A 21479-nucleotide genomic window follows, 5' to 3' on the forward strand; every position below is an offset into this window, starting at 1 on the left:
CATGAATGGTAGCTAATGAAAGTAAAATTCTGATTGTTTTAAACTTAGCCACAGGTGAGAATATGTCAATATAGTTCACTCCTTCCTCTTGAGTTAACCCTTTTGCAACAACTCTTGCTTTGTACTTGGTTGATTCCACACTTGAAATACCTTCTTTAATTTTGAAAATTTGTTTGCATGAAACAACCTTCTTCTCTGCTGGCCTTTCCACCAAATCCCATGTTTTGTTCTTCCTATGAGACTCCATTTCCTCTTGCATGGCTGCTTTCCATTTATTTGACTCTTTGCTCATTAACGCTTCTTTAACAGTTGTTGGTTCTTGAGCATTTTCTGTCATAATAGTTGTGTTCAATGCAAATGCAACCAAATCCACCTCATCTCCAAATCTGGTTACTGGCTTGATTCTCTTTCGGCTCTATCTCTAACCAATTGGTAATCAGCATGTGATCTGATCTTGTAGTGTTTTCAATCTCAGCACTTGAACTCGAACTCCTAGTCTCATCTGTCAAACCACTAGTTTCATCTCTCAAACCACTAGATTCATCTTGTTCATTCTCAAATGCAACAATTCTGGGAAGTTGAACTTCAAATTCAATCATCTCACCATTATTGTCATTTATATCTGCATCATGAAAAGAATCTCCCTTCACTTTGTTCAAGTGTGGAAAGTTAGTCTCATCAAATACCACATCCCTGCTTATAATGACCTTAAAGTGATTGTCTTCTAGAGAGCACAACCTATATCCCTTAGTACCTTCTAGATATCTTAGGAACAACCATTTGACAGATCTTGACTCCAATTTATCACCTATTTTATGTGCATAAGCTACACATCCAAAGGCTCTAAGGTGTGACAAACTTGGCTTCTTATTAGTCCACAATTCCTGAGGTATTTTCAAATAAGTTTTCCTATTAGGACTTCTATTAACAAGATAGCATGCATTTGCTAAAGCCTCACCCCAAAATATTTTTGACAAACCAGCCCCTAAAAGTAAGCATCTAACCTTCTTTAAAAGAGTCCTATTCATTCTCTCATCTACAACATTTTTTGGAGGGGTATGTATAACTGGTCTATGTCTTTCTATACCCGATTCTTTGCATAACAAATTAAATTCATGGTTTATAAACTCTAGGCCATTATCTGATCTTAAAACTTTAACTCTTAGTACAATTTGATTTTCAACAAGTAATTTCCATTCTTTAAACTTAGTTATGCATTCAAATTTTTCCTTTAACAAATACACCCAAACCTTACAACTATAGTCATCTAAAATAGAGAGAAAATACCTCTTTCCACCATGAGTTGAGACACGACTTGTACCCCATAGATCTGCATGGACACAATCAAGAATTTGTTTTGATTTGTGCTTGCTGAGTTTGAACTTCAATCTATGTTGTTTTTCTCTTAAGCAAGTCTCACAAAATTTTAGACTCCCTGGTTTATGTTTCTCCAATAAACCTTGTTTGTACAGCTCTTGCAATCCTTATTCACTAATGTGGCCCATTCTCACATGGCACAATTCAGTAAGTTCATCAACTTACTTTACAACAACGTCTTCTCCTTTCAAGATAGTTTTTCCTGCCAAAAAATACAAACCATTTCTCTTAGTTGCTTTCATAATAATAAGGGAACATTTACTTACTCTGAGAACTCCATGTTTGGATTTGCACTCAAGCCCTTCACCATCAAATGTTCCAAGTGAGATCAAATTTTTCCTCAAATCTGGAACATGTCTAACATTCTCAAGTATTCTTACTGTTCCATCAAAGTGCTCTATTTCTATTGAGTCAATTCCTTCAACCAAGCATGATTGATTGTTTCCCATCAAAACTCTGCCTTTATGAGCTTTATATTCAAATAACCACTCTCTAATCAGAAACATGTGGTAAGTACATCCGGAATCCATTATCCAATCATCTGAGTTCCCTTCATTTGAGATTGAATATAATTCCCCATCTGAGTCTTCATTCTCCTCAGCTACAGATGCTAAATCTTGGTTTGAATTCTACTTCATTTGCTTCTTTAATTCCCAACAAAATCTCTTGATGTGTCCAACCTTTTCGCAGTTGAAACATTTCTTTGGTTCACGCCCCTTGGACTTTGATCTTACTAGAGACTTCCACCTTGGCCTATTATGATCTCTTGGCTTACTGAAATCTCTCCCCCTTAGTTCTTTCTTGAAGGGTCTTCCTCTTGTTAAAAGCACCTCTTCTTTGTTCTTCTCTTTTTCTAGTTGCAACTCAAATTCTTTAGCTTTGATAGCACCAAGAAAATCTTCAAGGGATATTGATTCGCCCATACTTCATGGCTGACTTCACCTCTCTGTAAGATTCAGGTAAAGCCTGCAACAAAATCATAGCTTGAGATTCCTCATCAATTTTAAAATCAATATTAGACAAGCCAAATATGATTTGATTAAAAATTTCAATGTTAGCATCAAGGGATAGGGATGGATTCATTTTGGATCCATATAACAGTTCAAGTAAATTGATTTTATTTGACACAGAAGGTGTCATATACAGCTGCTCTAATTTCTCCCAAACATCAAAGGCAGTCTTCTCGAATTGCACTTTTCTGATGACGTTGTCTGACAAATGAAGGATGATCGTGTAATAGGCTAACTCCTGCAATTCTTCAAGTTCATCATCCTTGTCTTTATATTTTTCCTTCAATTTCTCTTGATCACTAGTAACCTTGGAAAGTTTATGATGAACAAGCATCCCCTTCAACTTTTCTCTCCACAAACTGAAATCACCACTGCCATCAAACTTCTCCAGTTCAAGCTTTGTTATTGCCATGAGTTCTTGATCAATCTTGGTTGAGTCTTGACAAAATTTCTTTAAGAATCGGAACCTGGCTCTGATTTGTTGACGTAAATTCAACACTAAGACTCACAGATGCAACAAATCTGGAATTCTCTAATATAAACCAGTCCTTCGTTGGACGTATATTCAGCACCAAAACTCACAGATGCAACAAATCTGAAAAAACGTAAATGCAAACCGAAACTTAATTCAAACAGTTAGAGTGCAAAGCGAAATGGAAAACAAATAATGGAAAGAACACACTGAAATTATCCTAGTTCAGCAACAATTTGTTGCCTACATCCAGCAGAGCTAGTCCACTATAAAGATCAAATTACAAGCCTAATTACAGAGATCTCAACTCTTCTTTGAACAATTCTTTCTTAAGTACAAAACTCAGCCAAGGCTTCTCTTGAACCATACACTTTAACTCTCACACAATACTCCAAGAATTCTCAAACACTCAGAAGAAACTCTCTCCTCACGTAGATAGATCTCTTTCTCTCGGCTTTTCTAAAAATGAATGCATCTTACAAAATGAAATAAAAGACTAACTTATATAGCCACCTGACTCCTAGACAACTCAATAATAGTTGTTAGGTTTGTTATAAACAAATGAAAATTTGTAAGAATTACTCCACACTTAGTGGATGCCTGAGTATACCGCAGCCATAACAAAGGTCCGGGAGCCGTTAAAATCTTAGCGGGATAAGATTTGGCAACATTAGCCATCCCCCTCTCATTAAAGGAGGCCTAGATATCTGCTTGAATAACGTCATCCCCGCCATCATCGATGTCGAGCGAATCATACAACGCTGCAAGTTCTTCGTCGTTCATTGTTGATGATGAATAAAACCGACAATCACCATACAAATTCGAACCCTATCTGGTGATATCTTCTACTCAAGGAAGAGATAGAGAAAGCTATCTATGATAGCAAACTTTTTTTATCGATCATGTATATTATTTATGGCATTTTCTAACGAATCTCTTTTGTTTGTTATGTTTATGATTTTCTTTATTAGTATTAGATAAATTCATAAGCATAATAATAAATAAATAATTTGTAATGAAGAGTGCTATGTATATGTTCAAGATTCTTGATATAATTGATTTATATGTATATAATATTAGAAGAAAAAAAAACTTTGATTTAGTTAGTTATATGATAAGAATTTTTAAAGTCTTGGATTTTTGTGTCAGCTTGTCCAAAAAAGTTCATCTAAGCTCTTACACATGTCGAGAGAGAGGTTGAACCATAGTCTCTTTATAAGGGCTTCTCCAGCGCTGACAATGTTGCCAGTATTGGGAAAAATCCGAAATATTGTATTTTATTGAATCAGGGCGAGGACAGTTGGCAACGTTGCAAAAAAAAATTGAAAATTTGTTTGGTCCATTGACTTCGGAACCCACAAAAACAGATGGCAACACTATGAAATATAAAAGAGAAAAGTACAGCAACCTGCTTAATTTCTTCGAAAGAAAAAGAAAAGATAGATTGTTTGTCCATTTGTCACTAGTTGATGAACTTGTACAAAATTACATTAAAATTGCAAAACATAATCAATTTGAGAACGTAGGGTTTACTATTAATTGTAGTGTTAATGTATTAAAATACATTATCCTTACATCATTTTTGTTGCTCATGTAACAAAAACAAAACAATGATTGCTTAATTAGTTACACATTTACTTAAATTAAGAATTAATAATCATGGAAATGACTCAAGAAGCACTACCCATTACAGAACCTACCCTAATATGTACCACATGCTCTATATGTATGTATGTGTGTGTCTCTCTCTATATACATATATATATATGTATTGTTTGAACATTGTTTTCTCATTTTCTTAAGTATATCTTAAAAAAAATGTTCTACCTTAATATAGGTTTTTCTTCCTGCTCCACAGAAGAGAGAACTTGAAGCTGATTTTTGCCGAGTTCTTGATCACGTTCTTCAACGATTTCAGTATCAACTGGAAAACGCGTAAGCTGATCGGCGAAAGTAGGCGATCGATTATGTTGAGACCACAAATGTTGAGGACTAGGGCTACTAATGGCTGTGTTACTGTGGTCCATGGTGGTGGTAGAAGAATATTCATGATGTTGTGAAGTATGATTTCTCTTCCTTTTTTGCTTTACTTCCGAGTGCCATTGCTTTATAGCCTTCACCGTGTGCTCTTCTAGAGCTGCATTCTTGAAGTTCGATCCCATCTATTCATTTTTACATCATAATAATTATTTAATTAATACCCTGAATAATTAATTATATTGTATGCATATTCATTTAAAGAATAATTAAACTAATTTCAGATACCTGTGTAACAAGAGCATATAGAGGAAGAGTGATGTAACTACACATTACTTGAACTGTCACCCTGCACCAAAATTAATTATCAGTATACATGTGATACGTACATTTTTTATTTATTAAAAAAATTCACCAAAAATATTGGGAATAATTAGCCTGATATATGGGTAAAAATTATATGTAAAAAATGTATGGCTAATAATAATTGTCAAGTACTACTTACGCTAAAACCACTCTTGTAATAATAATCAAAGTATGTTCATGGTAGCAAGACGAAATCCCAAATTGCCACTGAAGAAAAGAATCATATACATCAAATTAATTAGAAGATTTTTCTTTAGTTATTATAAAATAGTTTCCAAAAATTAGAAAATAAAGACATACCGTGACCCAAACAAAGAAAGCTAACTCGAAAGAGTTCTGAAAATAATAAAATAAAACCTTGTCAGATGTAAAGCCATATATTATATATGATTTTTTTTAAAAAAAAAGAAAACAATGTATATATATATAGTTATATATATTACCATAAATAAAGTTAAATGCAAGAGGGTCAAGACGAATTTGGGGTGACCAAACCAGAAAAGGCTATCATTTGGTTGTACCAAAGGACTTCCCATGATAACATTATCCTTTTCATCAAGTGTATGAGCCATCCTTGCCACAATCACTCCAAGCTTGGTACCAAGAACAAGCACAATCTATAAATACAAATTAGATATCTTAATCATTAGCATATTAAACCATAAATAACCAATTAATCATGCTAAATATTTGTAAAACAAAAACAATTTTGTTGACCATAAGTTAATAATTATGATATAAACAGAAGTTATTTAAGAAGTTTCGAGTAACTTACAACTAGTGGAACAAATGAAACCCAGAGATATACATGCCAACCTGTTAATTATAAGTTCACAAGTAACTATATATTTAGTAATTTTAAATCTGGGAAAATGAATTAAATTAATAGAAAACAATTAAAATTGAAGCAAATATGTATAGGAAAAGTTGTAGTATATATACTGACCGTGTACATCCACAAGCATGAAGACAACGACTAAAAGCCACATGGAAGGGCTTCAAAATACAAACACCAAAATTCAATTAATTAAATAAATAAAGAAGGTAGTAAATATACAAATTTTCACCATAAAAGATACTATTAAATAAGCTGTAAAAATTCATTTGGGATAGAGTTGAATCTCAAAATCAATTGGTGATATATTTTTTATTTGTGACACTAACATTTAGGAGGTTTTAATTTCCTATTTTTTTTTAAAAAAATTCTTAAGTTTAATTCTTTAGGATCATAATGAGGTATTTGCAAAAATGAATCTAACCTGATGCCAACTACAACTTTGAAATCATCCTCAAGTGATCTTTCTATGTACTTTTGGAAATTAAATGAATTGTTCGTAGTATTGGTCATATGAGCCTGCGAAATATGTGAGAGAAATTTGTAGATTAATATTAATTTAAGAATATTTATGTATATATAAATATATATAATACCCAAAATAAAGAAAATGTAGGTAAGATCAATAAGAAAAAAGACATAATAATAAATGAGATTATTACCGAAATGAAACCATGGCGTAGAGTGAGATAGTCAACTTTTGCTACTGAACTGAAGAATTGTCGGAAGAAGCATATCTGCATGAAATCAATCCACCAATTATTAAGGTTTATATATGCAAGTGATTATTATTATTATTGATACATAAATTTTTCACAAAATAAAAATGGATGGAATGGGAAATGAAGTCTCACAATCCATAAAATCATAGATGAAGTAGCTGTACAAGAACTCATGTGTCTGCGCGCAAATGTTGTCTGTCTCGTATACCTAAATCGAAATGGATCTAAATGAATATAACAAACAAACAAAATCACATCATTAGCTTTACTAATTGTAATTATTACTGAAAATTAATAGTTTAAAAAAACAAACACTACTTACTCTAAACATATTATATATTTGATATAATAGGCGCTTAATCAGGACAAGAGATAACAACAAAGTCAATTTAAACGGTAGTCTAATTGTATACAATTCCACCTTCTTTATTACTTATTGGTCCCAATATTAGAATATTGAAATTTTCTTTTGGACTGAGAAAGAATTGATAGACTAGGAGGAACTTGTAAATCGATTGGTACTAAAAATTAATGTTGAACTTATACAACTGAACAAATTATATCCATGAACATTTACATGTACTAGTATTTCAAACCAATTCGTTTAATTAATATGTTTTTTCTTTTTTCTTTTTGATATGGATTCGTTTAATTGTTTCAAGTAATAAAAATGTCCAATATAGTATACAACTTTTTTGTTACGTAAAATAGATAAAAATATGAGAATAGAAAACTCTATTATTAAGCCAAGCCCCAATGTGAAACAAGAGTGACGGGATCTTGGAACTTTTAAGTTCAACTCCCACAATTAAATAAATAAAAAGTTTATACAATTTTATACCTTTGAGTTAATTAAATATGATAACTTTATATTTTTTTTAAATTATAACACAAAATTATTATGATTATAAACAGACCAGAAAATAATTTTTGACATGAGTCTAAAATCAAACTTATGGATATAAAATTTTAATGAAAATTTCAAAATAATCTTATTTGAATTTTATCTTAGATTTATAATTTTATCATGTTTTAATTAATTTAATTTTAATATAATTTAAACAAACTTATTATTTTGGAATCTTTATTAAAATATTTTATACATAAGTTTGTTTATATAATTGGGTCAAATAAGGATATGAGTGGATCCTTTCGCAATTAGAGATTCTGCCCAAGAATTTTTAAAACATAAAAAAATATCTCTTCTACATAAAAAATGTATAGATAATAAAAAAAAATTATTTTAAGGGTTTTTTTTGTTAACTTTAATGTAATGTTATATATATTTAATGGAATATACATTTAAAAATTATTAAAAATATATATTTATTAATTATATTAATATAAATTCAAATATTATAAAATATCATTATTAAAAATATATAAAACATAATCTTAATTTTTATTAAAAAAATCATTATTTAAATTTATAAAGAAAAACATGTTTTTTTATTAGTTAGTATAACTTAACTAAATATATATTTATATTAAATAATAACAAACATTATAAATACATTATATATAAGTGTCGTATGTGTACAAATAGTATGACTGTTTATAACTACATAAAAAATTATAATAACATTTATTTTCTATATTAAGAATAAACAAACTTCTTCTCCAATTATAAATATGTGATTTGAATAATATCATGAATGTTGTATACATTAAATAATGTAGTTTATGATCTAAAATGTTATCATATATATATATATATATTTTAAAAAAAAACTATGAACAAGGTTTAGGCTTAATTTTTCTTTTAATATGTTTGTGTATTATTATATATGTATATAATATTGTTTATTTATTTAAAATTTATATGGCAATCATAAAAACTTAGTAAATATATTTAATATTTTTTTTAAATAAAACTAAGTAAATATGCATTGCACATTATTTACACATAGTATATAAATATATATATATGGAAGACTTCTCAATGGTTACTACCTATAGATGGGTACTAACAATTATGATGATTTGGCAATATAATGACTTGGTATAGCAAGTAATAAACAAGTAGATATTTTTTTTCTATATTAATTTCAAATTTAATTAATTTTTTTTGCTATAATTAATGGTATTTCGAACTAATGAGAAACAATAGCTATATTTTGAAATTGACATGCATTTGAAAAATGAAAAGCTTACAATATTATATTCTCATAATAAATACACGTTTTTCATTAGGTAATATTTCTAAAAATTTGAAAAAAATCAAAACTTACTTTTAGAATATTAATTAACAACTATAAATATGGACCATTGATCTTAATCCAATAGTTAACATTAAAGTAACCATCCATGGGTAGTAACCATTAAGAGTGCACCCATATATATATATATATATATATATATATATCTTCTATATAAAATGTGTGTAGATAACGGATATTCTTGATTTTAACGTTTTGTTTTGTTAACTTTAACGTAATATTCTAAATATTTAACGAAATATATCTTTAAAACTAATTAAAAATCGATATTTATTAATTATATTAATATAAATTCAAATATTATAAAATATTATTATTATTATAATAATATTTAATATAAGAGTACATATATAATAATTATATTAATATAAATTCAAATTCAAATGTTATAAAAAAAACATTATTATAATAATATATAATACAATACTAGATATATAATAATTATATTAATATAAATTTAAATGTTATAAAATATTATTATGATAATAGTACATAATCCTAATTTGTTTACTAATTATATTAATATGAATTCAAATATTATAAAAGATTATTATTAGAATATTATAATCATATTTAATACAAGACTAGATATTTAATACTTATATTAATATAAATTTGAATATTATAAAATATCATTACAATATAATAATATATAATGCATAATCTTAATTTTTATTAAAAAAATTATCATTTATGTTTAAAAATGTTATCATATTATATAAATATATATATATATTTAAAAAATCATAAACAATAATTTGGTTTAATTTTTCATCTAATATGCTTATGTGATTCTTTTATATATAATATTGTTTATTTATTTGAAATTTATATGACAATGGTAAGAATTTAATAAAAAATAATTAATAAATTCTATAAATAAAACTAAACAAAGATGTATTGCATTGCAAGTTGGTTGTATATCTTCTATATAAATAGTGTGTAGATAACGTAAATTCTTAGTTTTAAGAGTTTGTTTTGTTAATTTTAACAGAATATTCTAAATATTTAACGGAATATACCTTTTAAACTAACTAAAAATAAATATTTATTAATTATATTAATATAAATTCAAATATTATAAAATATCATTATTATATTAATATTTAATATAAGACTACATACATAATAATTATATTAATATAAATTCAAATTAAATACTAAATTCAAATGTTATAAAATATCATTATTATAATAATATAAAATGCAATACTAGATATTTAATAATTATATTAATATAAATTTAAATATTATTATGATAATAATATATAATTCTAATTTTTTACTAATTAATTAATATGAATTCAGATATTATAAAATATTATTATTATAATAATATTTAATACAAGACTATATATTTAATACATATATTAATATAAATTTAAATATTATAAAATAGCATTATAATAATAATATATAATACATAATCTTAATTTTATTAAAAAAATTATTATTTATCTCTAAAAAGATTACCGTATTATACATATATATATATATATACGTAGGGTTTATACCATTTTAGACTCTGTGTTTTGTCTCATTATCTGTTTGGACCCTGTGTTTCGACAAATTATATTTTGGACCTTGTGTTTTGTAAAATGGTTCAAATAGACCCATAAATCTGATTTTGATGAATAAAAAATTGAGTATAACAACACAGTTCTTAGACAGAATGACTATATTTTTGTTCTGAGTTGTTAGTTTGATGAATTATTTATGATTTTAGTTCAAAAAATTTTGATCAAAATCGAGTTTAGGGGTCTATTTGAATTATTTTAGAAATACAGGATCCAAAAAGTAATTTATCAAAACACAAGGAGACAAAACATAGAGTCTAAAAAGGTACAAACTCATATATATATATATATATATATATATATACAAAAACATTTTGTCTTAATTAATTCTTACCGTTAGCAACTTGATATTCCACTGTCTGAGTTTCTTTTTCCCAAGACTCCCAGCGACTCATCTGTTCATCAAAATGCACATTAATTAAGTAAAGTTGTCACTATATGTTATCATCATACTTTTGTTATTGTGTGTATACGTATATGGCACTTTATTTCGTAACCCAAAAAAAATTACTGTAAGAAAGTTTTACTGTTCTGAGTTTTTTAGTAACAAAGTTAACTGTTACACATGATCATTTCTTTTGTAACGAGAATAATACTGACTAGCTATGACTAAAAATGACAGTACATGATTTGAACTCTTTTACAAGATCTTTCCTCAAACATTAAAGGTCGGGTGGAAGTTGACAATGACGACCAAACTATTATTGAAGATAATTGAGTTTTCTGGGCAATTTATTATTTTGGGTCCATACAAAAAATTATATTTCCATTCGTTCACACCAAAATATATGGTTCACGTGTATATGTATGTATATATATATATATATATGCGTATCATGTGTACGTATACATAAAACATGCATACATCATATCTAAACAATCCCTCGCGACATTGTATTGAGTAAAGTATATGCCGCCCAATTACATCATGTAGTTAGAAATGAATGATTAATAAAGCAAATTCATATAAATAGGAGGAGCAATATTTTTGTATTTTAGTTAAACACGTGAGTAAGCAATTTATTGAGTTTGACTTAATGAGCTAGTATTCTCGATAAATAAAAATATATAATAAATTACATGTATTTTCATCTAACTATATAGCGTAAGAGCTCTCCATACTCTTTATTAAAATATGACCTTTTTATTCAATAAATTTGGGCCAACTATATAGGTAAGAACTCTCCCTAATCTTCATTATAATTAAAATGTATGGGGCACACATATTGACTAAGTATTACATACATAGTGCACCATTTTCCAAAAACCAAAGTTAAGGACTTATTTGTCCGTTTTCTTTGCTTTTGTTTTGATGTAAGTTGGATTATGTCTCCGATATATATCCCATGAAATCGATGTCTCAAAATATAAAATAGGGTATCTTTATAAGTCAAAGTTCTAGAAGTAACAAAGTCACCAATATGTAGATCTATAAAAGCTAGATCCAAATTGCCATGAAGTATATATAGTATGGCGTGGCAAGATAAGATAGGTTAAATTTGTTAAATCTCACTAGTATCTAACATAAAGAAATTTGTAAAGAAGACAATTATGGTATTTAGCGCCATATACTAAAAAATATATATGTCAAACATGGATCCGATAGGGGTGGAAACATGGCCAGGAATTGGCGGGAGACATATCCGTAGCCATTTTAATCCTCGTCCGCACCTCCATTCCCGCATATTCCCTGTCGGAGGCGAGACAGAGAACCCCCGTTGGGGCAGGAAATCTCCAAGGATACCAATTTATTAAAAAGTAAACTAAAAAAATGTAGCCCTCCTAAAATTAATATATTTTACATTATTAATATTTCAAAATATTATCCGAAATAAAATTAAAAATATTTAAAAAGTTATTAATATGCTAGAAAATCACATAAAGAAGCATGTAAAATAAATATTATAAAATAAATTAAACGGGTTCGTTGGAACGGGGAGTGTTATCCCTATCCCGTTTAATATTCAGGAATAAAAGATGGCCCCCATCTCCGACCCATGACATGTTTAGGCAGGGAATCGCCGCCCATTAATGGCAGGTCCCCATCCCGTAGGAAAATTTTCCATCTCTAGATCCAACCCCTTTATTATTACTAATATACCACTGCCCATACAACCTTCTTTTGTATGGACTACTTATATAATTTAATATTGGGGCAATTAAGTTGATTTGAACTTAGATTAATTTTGAAAAGGAGTAGTAAGAAAGTTTACATGCATACCTTGGCCCTTCCTAAAGCCATCGTGAGGACACTATAGACAATTTGCATCATTGCTAGCACAAAAATGAAGTAATTGAGTTGGTTGATCCCATCCTGCGACATGAATGAGGTCTTCCCCTGTAGTTATTTGATAGCATTAATAACAAATAATGAATAGGAAATGAGATAGGACCCCCCCTCCAAAAAAACAAACACTTATTATTTACCATAGAAAGAATAAGGAAAAAGAAGAAATATGTGTATGTATACCTGTGATTCACAATAATCAGCAGAACTGGATTCATCTTCTTCCAATCTTCTCTCTCCTGGTTCCAAATCATGAAAAATCTCAAAGAAGGTATTCATGTTGAAGGAGTTTGGATGTAATACTCCAAGGGATTTGGTCGTTTTGGTGTGTACACTATTCCGGCATGGAAGCATGGTGTATGCTACCTTGGTGGGTATGCAAATTTTGGAGATGGGTCTTTGAGTTACGGCCAATAACAGAGACATGAGTCCCAAAAGTATGAGCACTGATCAAAGACACTCCAATATTAAACCCAGACTTCAAATCAGTCAATGAAATATAAACATATTGAAAGAAATAGCAAGAAACATGGTTGAAATGAAATTCATTCCCACCTGATTTGAGCTTCTCCACAGCCTCAAACAGGGCAGTCTTTCTGTTCCTTTTCAGCCACTTCATCAAACACATGGAGAACGCAAAAAGTTAATCTCGGTCCATTAAATCATTACAAACCAAACTTATATAACATGACTAAATATATATATATATATATATAAAAATTATACTTACTCTGCAGATTATATGGATCAAGTATTCGATAAAAATGGAAAGAGATATAAAAAAAAGGCAAACTGTGGCGACAGCCCAAGTGGGTGTGTACTGAAGAGACCGACTTTCCCCTCCTGCACCTTCTTCTTTCGCCATAACTGGTTAACGTTTTGCTCCTATTTTCTTTGAGAGAATTTGGTCAGCATCAGATCAAGACAAATAGTTTCTTTATAAGAAAATTCACAGCACAAGTAGCACAAAGAATGAAGAAGCGTTCAAATATTGATAAGCGCTCTCGGTCCTTGTGACTTTGTCACACTTGGTATTTTGGGATGGAAATATATACTGGTGCGGGTCATAACTCAATCCATTATTGTGGTAGTCTCAGTCCATTTTATTTGACACGGTTTACTAAAACTTAATTAAGTATATTTTTTATTACTTATTAGATTTACAATATTACATAAAAAAAGGAAGATTGATTATGGACTGGTCGTTATCATCAAGGAAAGCTAGCAGTATTATGGATTGTTTGTTGGTACCGGTGGATCAGTGTTTCTCCATTCATTTGGGCTTTATTTATTTAATTATTTCTTTATTTTCATTATTGAATGTAAAGTATTGCAAAGTAAAGCCATTGGCTGGATCATTAATTTTGTTGACCTTAAGAAGGGGTCAAATAACACTTTTTTGTTTTGTTGGGAGAGTGTTCTCTGTTTCATTATTATCTTGCTTACTTATTAATTAAATCAAAATTGTGTTATTGAATTAGTTCTTAGTCACACCAATCAAATAGTTTTAATTAAAGAATATAAAAATTAATACAATAACACAAAATAAAATATTTTAGTAAATATATAAATATGGGTTAATGAATAAAGTTTTATTTCAGTTAAGTAATATTTTTTTTTTTTCCTTTTAAAAAAATAATATATATATTTTTTAATTCATTATTTAAACTAATTTACATTTTTTATTAATTATTTGACTTTTATAATTTTAAAATTATTAATGAGTCTTTAAGTAATATGTACATTAATATGTTAACGTAAGACAATTTTTACCTTAAAAAATGTTACTATATCAAAAGATCAAAAAAAAAAATTGCTTTAAAAAAAATAAAAACTTAAATATTACTATATCAAAACGTGATAGATTTTTGCAGTAAATAACCAATAAATTTAATTATAACTTTATTTTCATTATTGAATATAAAGTATTGCAAAGTTAAGCAGTTGGCTGGGGCATTAATTTTGTTGACCTTAAGAAGGAGTCAAATGACACTTTTTGTTTTGTAGGGAAAGTGTTCTCTTTCATTATTAACTTGCTTACCTCTAAATTACAACACCAGTCTTCGGCAACCGGCCAAGGCCACCGCCCTCACACAACCGTTATATGGTCGGTATTTTTGTCATATACGGTGTTTTGTCGTGCTCATTCCTTACCTAAATATTAATACTTGATTTATTAGGTTATGATTGGATTATGAAATTTGTTTTGGAAAAAAATTAATAAATAAAAAGAACGACTAAATTGGTGAATAACGCATTATTAAAATATCTAATTTTATAAAGGATTTATTACAGCTGTAGTCATCCATCTTTTTAAAAGTAATCAATGTTCTATTTGTAGCTTTTCAATACTGAAGGAAATGTGAAGTTATATGCTTTTTCTTTTTTTGAAAGATTGCACTTTATTAAACTGCTAAATCAGCCAATAACAAAGAATACATCTGAGATGGAACATTAGTTCCTTTATATACACACTGAAAGAATACAAGAATTCCTAGCTAAGTAGTGAGCTACTTAGTTAGCAGAGCGTTTCACAAAGACAATTTGACACATTAGTACAATTGAAGGTAAAGCTTTACAATCTCCAATAATCACGCCAAAGGGAGACACCAAGCTACTGTTGCTATGAATAGCCTGAACAACAATCTGACAGTCAGATTCTATAATGACGTTTTGAAGCTTGGCTGACTTTACCCAGCTGAGAGCTTCTTTGACCCCAATAGCTTCGACAACAGTAGGCAGAACAATGCCATTTTTCACCTGGCAACGAGCTTCAAGCAGCTCACCAACATGGTTAGGAGCAATCCGGCCAAAACCAAAAGACTCAGAAGCAGAGAACAGAGATGCATCTATGTTAACCTTGATCTTGTTAACCATTGGTTTAGTCCAATGCTCCTTAAACTCTGAAATCAAATTCAAAACTCTGTCCATCTCAGAATTTCTTTTTTGAGCATCACTCCACTGATCAAGATGAGTAACAGCTGCCATCACAACTCGAAGACCGTATAGGGCCTTGTTTAATTTGCAAACATAGTGAGGATGAGCAGAGTCGACATAACCAATTGGTTGAGACACATATACTGTTTCAGAGAGAGTACCATGGAGAAAAGCATTATCGATGTCGACTTGTTGAATATCCCAGTTGTTGGAGGCGGCAAGAGTGAGAACGACACGAATGGTTGAGCTTTTAACAACGGGACTAAAGGTTTCGAAGAAGTCAATCCTTGGTTTTTGCTGAAATCCCATTGCCACAAGACGCGCTTTCAAGCGCTGAACTGTTCCATCTGAATTCAATTTAACACGGAAGAGCCACCTGTTATCAATCACACTCATGTCGGGAGTCCCAGGAACAAGAGTCCAGGTGTTATTTTTCTTGAGAGCAGAGTATTCTGTGTCCATGGCACCCTTCCAACGGGGATTTTTTAAAGCAGCAGCAGCAGTGTCGGGTTCAAACTCAGTCAGTAAGGCCAATGGTGAGGGGGGAAAAGCAGTAAAAACACGGGGTTTGTGTATACCGGCTTTGGCTCTAGTGACCATGGGGTGGGAAGGTCTTGGGGGTGTTTGGACAAGTGGGGTTTGGTGAGATGGAGGAAGGGAAGAGGGACATGAGACACCAGTTGAGGAGGGGGAAGTCACAGGTGAAATAGGGAGATGTATTGGAAGAGGAATAGTGGAGTTGGATTTAGTGGAGCTTGGGGTCATAGGACTTGGTGGACTCGGGATAGTGTGCTTTGGTAGGACTTGAGAAGTCGAGGGTAGGCGTTCTTCGTGGGAAGCAGAGCAATGTGAGGTATTATCTATTACTCCATTAGCATGTTCAGAAGTCACAGTAGGAACATACGGTAACCATTGGGGGTACTGACTAGGAGACAAGGCAGAATCTGTGTGAGCTGAGGGATATGTGAAACCTTGAGCAAAGGGAAACTCATTTTCATTAAATGACACACTACTTGCAACATAAACACGACCAGAATCATGGAGACACAAATATCCTTTGTGACGAGGACTATATCCTATGAACACACACTTTGCGGATCGAAATTGTAATTTGTTAGAATTGTATGGCCGAAGATAAGGGTAACAAGCACATCCAAAAACTTTTAAAAACTTGAAATTCGGTGTAAGGCCAAACAGTTTTTGAATTGGACATTTGTAATTTAAAACAGGGGTAGCTAAATGATTTATAAGAAATGTAGCAGTTTGAAAAGCCTCCCACCAGAATCTTTGTGGCATACTAGAGTGTGCTAAGAGGGTAAGGCCAGTCTCAACAATGTGCCGATGTTTTCGCTCGGCACGACCATTTTGTTGATGTGTGTGTGGGCACGGGTGTCTGAAATGGACTCCTAGATTTGTGAGAAGAGGTGCGAATTTTCTGTACTCACCACCCCAATCTGTTTGGACAGTTTTGATGGTGGTGGAGAGTTGTCTCTCCACAAGAGCTTGGAAATTTTTAAACACAGTAATGGCTTCAGACTTTGTTTTGAGAGGATAAATCCAAGTGTAGCAACTAAAATCGTCAATAATGTGTATATAATAGCGGTAGCCATGACGAGATAAAATAGGTGATGGCCCCCAAATATCTGAGTGAATCAAATCTAAGGCATGTTTGGACTCCTTTGGAGATAGAGAGTAAGATTTGTGATGGGCTTTACCAAGTTGACAGCTAGAACAAAAATGTAAATTAGATGGTAAAGATTGCTTTTCATTAACTAAAACATGTTTGAGTACATTAAGAGAAGGATGGCCTAGCCTAAGGTGCCACAAGTTAGACTCATCAACAAAAGTGTGAAAACAGGATGCTACAGACTCGAAATTAGGACAGCTGCTGGATTGTTTTTTGGTAGACTCTTGAGAAGCGAAACAAGCAGACTTGTGACTTGGTGAACATGCTGGTGGAGTAGAAAGTTGATACAACCCGTTGCTAACCTTCCCTTGAAGAAGAACCTTCTTCGAATCCATGTCCTTCAAAACACACGAGTTAGCATAAAATTTGGCATAAGCATTGTTATCTTTAGTGAGTTGAGACACACTTAAAAGATTTTTGGCAATTTTTGGTACACACAGGATGTTATTTAACTTAACAAGTTTAGAATCACCAGAGGACTTAATGACTGAGCTACCAATATGAGTAATAGGAAGAGATTGACCATTTCCTACTTTGATTTAGGTCTTACCATGATACTCAGTTTGAGTCTGGAGGTTACCAGCATTGTCGGTCATGTGGTTTGTGGCTCCACTGTTCACATACCAGTTAGCATCATCAGGTTGTGGCTGCTGGCCTGTGTTGGCTAGAAAGGCTTGCTGTCCATTGCCATTGTTGGTAGCAGGTGAGTTTTGATGATTGGAGCCACTGTTGGTACTTGGAGGTGCAAAAGCGACATCAAATATGTGGTAACATTTTGCAGCAGGGTGTCCCGGCTTGTTACACAGCTGACAGACAACACGATGTTAGTTTCCACCGCGGCCTCGACCTCGTCCACGACCACGGTAGTTTGTAGACCGGCCAGAAGTAGAGGGAGAAAATGGTTTTCTGCCTCGAGCGACATAGTTAGCAGAAGGGGCAACAAGGTCAGTGGTAGCATCATTTAGTTGATCAATCATCATTTCTCGACTTTGTAGGAGGAATTGAACCTCTGAAAGTGTGATGCGATCTCCTCTAGAGGTGAGATTAACAACCACTGAGTCAAACTCCGGACCAAGTCCACCGAGTATATATAGGATGAGATCATCATTGTTGAACACCTGACCTGCTGAAGTGAGACCATCTGCAATAGATTTCATTTTTAGGACATAATCATGGATTGACATTGATCCTTTCTTCAGCGATTGAAGCTGGAATCGAAGCTGCAATATGCGAGCTCGAGATTGGGTGGTGAAAAGATTCTCAAGGAGCAGCCACAATTCTGCAGAAACACGACAACGAAGAACATGGCCTAACGTGGCCTCTGAGATTGAGTTTAGCAACCAACTCAAAATAGCTTGATCAGTACGAATCCAGATAGTGTAAAAGGGGTTAACCTATTGTGGAGCATCTGGATTGTTCTCAGCCGGAGCATCAACAAACTGAGGAGGGCATAGCCGTGTTCCGAAGAGAAATCCATCCAGGTCATGTGCACGAATAGCAGGGATGACCTGAGACCGCCAGTAGGCATAGTTATCTCGGTCCAAACGAATCGCAATGGGCGCTAGTGGTTGAAGAAGAGGTGCTGGTAAGGCTGGAGCTGGCGCAACTGGAACCGGAGCTGGGGCAACTGGAACCGGAGCTGGAGGTTGAGCATCGACGGTGGCAAAACGTGCGCCGCTGACTGAGGAATCACCTTGGGATGCCATTATGGCTTTGATACCAAATCAAAAAGAATAATGAGATAAAGACAGAGAAGAAATTTTAAGAGAAAATGACTTTTCGTATATTGATTCCTTAGTAATTGTACAGTGATGGAAAGTATTGAACATTTATAGTGCAGTAAAGGTAAGTATCTATAACAGAAAAATATTCCCTTGAAATGTAATTGGCTCCTCAATGATTGGAATCCATGAATTCTAGGGAATTCTAGAATAGTCTATGACAGCTGTGAATGAGGTAAAATAATCATGTGTGTGCTGCTCCACTATTTTTAACATCAAGCAGCTCACCAACATGGTTAGGAGCAATCCGGCCAAAACCAAAAAGACTCATAAGCAGAGAACAGAGATGCATCTATGTTAACCTTGATCTTGTTAACCATTGGTTTAGTCCAATGCTCCTTAAACTCTGAAATCAGATTCAAAACTCTGTCCATCTCAGAATTTCTTTTTTGAGCATCACTCCACTGATCAAGGTGAGTAACAGCTGCCATCACTACTCCATGCACATTCCACTTTTACCTTTCCAAACCACATTATTCCTAGCCTTCCAAAGCAGCCAACAAATCATACTAGCCAAATGAACAAATCTACCTATACCGCCTGAAAGGAGATGCTCAAACTAGCTGCCAAAACTTGCCCAATCCAAAGGCTCACTTTTCAAACCAAACTTATCCCAACAAGAGCGAGCAAAAGGACAAAGGCAAAGACTATGCATAATAGACTCATACTCCTTCAAACAAATTGAGCAGCAAGGGTTAGGATCTACAAAATGCAGTTTAAGATTCAAGTTAGTATGGAGACAACTTGAAATTGCTCTCCACAAGAAGTTCTTCACCTTTGGTGGAATTTTTAAATTCCATAAAGCTCTACTAAAACCCGAATTTTTGTCCAAGGTCCAACGCCCGTTTGAAACTTGCAATAAGCAATAAGCACTCCAAACAGAATAGATTCCACTAGACTATTGCATCCAATACCAGCTATCTTTGTCAGAATACCAGAGGTAAACTCATAATAAGATTTTGGTCTCTTTTATCAAAGAGATCCTCGATAATGTCTACATCCCACTCACGAGAACCACTCTTCATAAGAGAACTAATAGTGTTGTTATGAAAGCCGGGGTGATTAGATATAACATAGGGGTTGTGAACATCCGATAACCAAGGCTACCCTAGAATAGGAATACTATTACCAGAGCCCACACTTCTTCGAACACCTTCAATTACCAAATCATGAGCTGCCAATATACTCTGCCAAACAAAACTAGGATTATTGCCTATAGAAGCATTCAAAAAAGAGCTATGAGGATAGTACCTAGCTTTGTATATTTGGGCCACCAAAGACTTGCCGAAATGAAGAGGCTGCCAGCCTTGCTTTCCTAGCATAGTGTTGCAGATTTTATAGCTATGCAAGTATACGTAATCGCAATTTGTAATACATCTCGATAAGAACGAGTATCGTCCCATGTAGACTGATTTATCAAACACTAAATAATTAATTTCTAGTTTTGGCTAATGAAAATTGGATTTGTGAAATTTGAAAACAAGAAATCAGAAATAAATGAAACAATTAGAACACAAGGATTAAATTCACTATGAAACAATTAGAAAACCTAATCTTCACTACTATCCACTCTATTATTCTTTAATGCAATTACCACTGAAATTCTTTTCACTGAAATGATATGCAAGCCAAAGTATTATCTATTCGGGGTAAGAAATAGAAAACTCGACCTAATGTGAATTCCCTATATTTCTATGGTAAATTCAAACAATAGGAAGCAATGAATACAACCCTAAATCACATAAACAAATTTGATACTCACATTCTAAATTGAAATTTATGTCTATTCAATTTTAGCATATTTAAATCTCACTTTTCATATTTTGATTCAAATTCATAAATCGTATGTAAAAGGTGCTCAGTCAATCACATACACAATAAACACAAACTGAATATATTTCAAATGAAGAAGAAATAGCTAAATGCATAATACCATAATAGAGTTTCAAGAGAGTCAATTAGAAAACCTAAATAGAAATTTAGTTCATAAACATGACTAAATCAAACATAAACATATAATTTAACATAGTCTAAATCAAAAGATAAAGAAAAAGAACTCTAGGTTTTTGTTTCTTCTCTAGCCTCCTTCTTGCTTAATATGATCTCCCTCTCCTCCTAAAAACGTCATTAAGGAAGCTTTTATAATCCATAATTAATTTGAATGAAAATACAAAATTGCCCCTAAAAATTCCCTTAAATTATACTAATGTACGGATTCTAGCGCTGGGGTGC

General features: G+C 31.9%; 1 protein-coding gene across 1 annotated transcript; it reads right to left on the reverse strand.

Annotated features, from left to right (window-relative positions):
- Positions 1-4372: 4372 nt before the first annotated feature.
- LOC133788531 (MLO-like protein 3) lies at positions 4373-13917 on the reverse strand. Its single transcript, XM_062226047.1, has 15 exons — positions 13573-13917; positions 13398-13455; positions 13026-13288; positions 12777-12893; positions 10890-10950; positions 6892-6983; positions 6700-6774; positions 6462-6556; positions 6149-6198; positions 5978-6018; positions 5646-5819; positions 5503-5538; positions 5342-5409; positions 5125-5185; positions 4373-5021 (listed from the first exon to the last, which is right to left on the reverse strand). Exons 1-15 carry the CDS (start codon positions 13705-13707, stop codon positions 4683-4685), a joined length of 1665 nt encoding a protein of 554 aa, XP_062082031.1. The 5' UTR covers positions 13708-13917; the 3' UTR covers positions 4373-4682.
- Positions 13918-21479: the final 7562 nt, after the last annotated feature.

Source organism: Humulus lupulus, chromosome 7 (assembly GCF_963169125.1).
Source record: "Humulus lupulus chromosome 7, drHumLupu1.1, whole genome shotgun sequence".
NCBI lineage: Eukaryota > Viridiplantae > Streptophyta > Magnoliopsida > Rosales > Cannabaceae > Humulus > Humulus lupulus.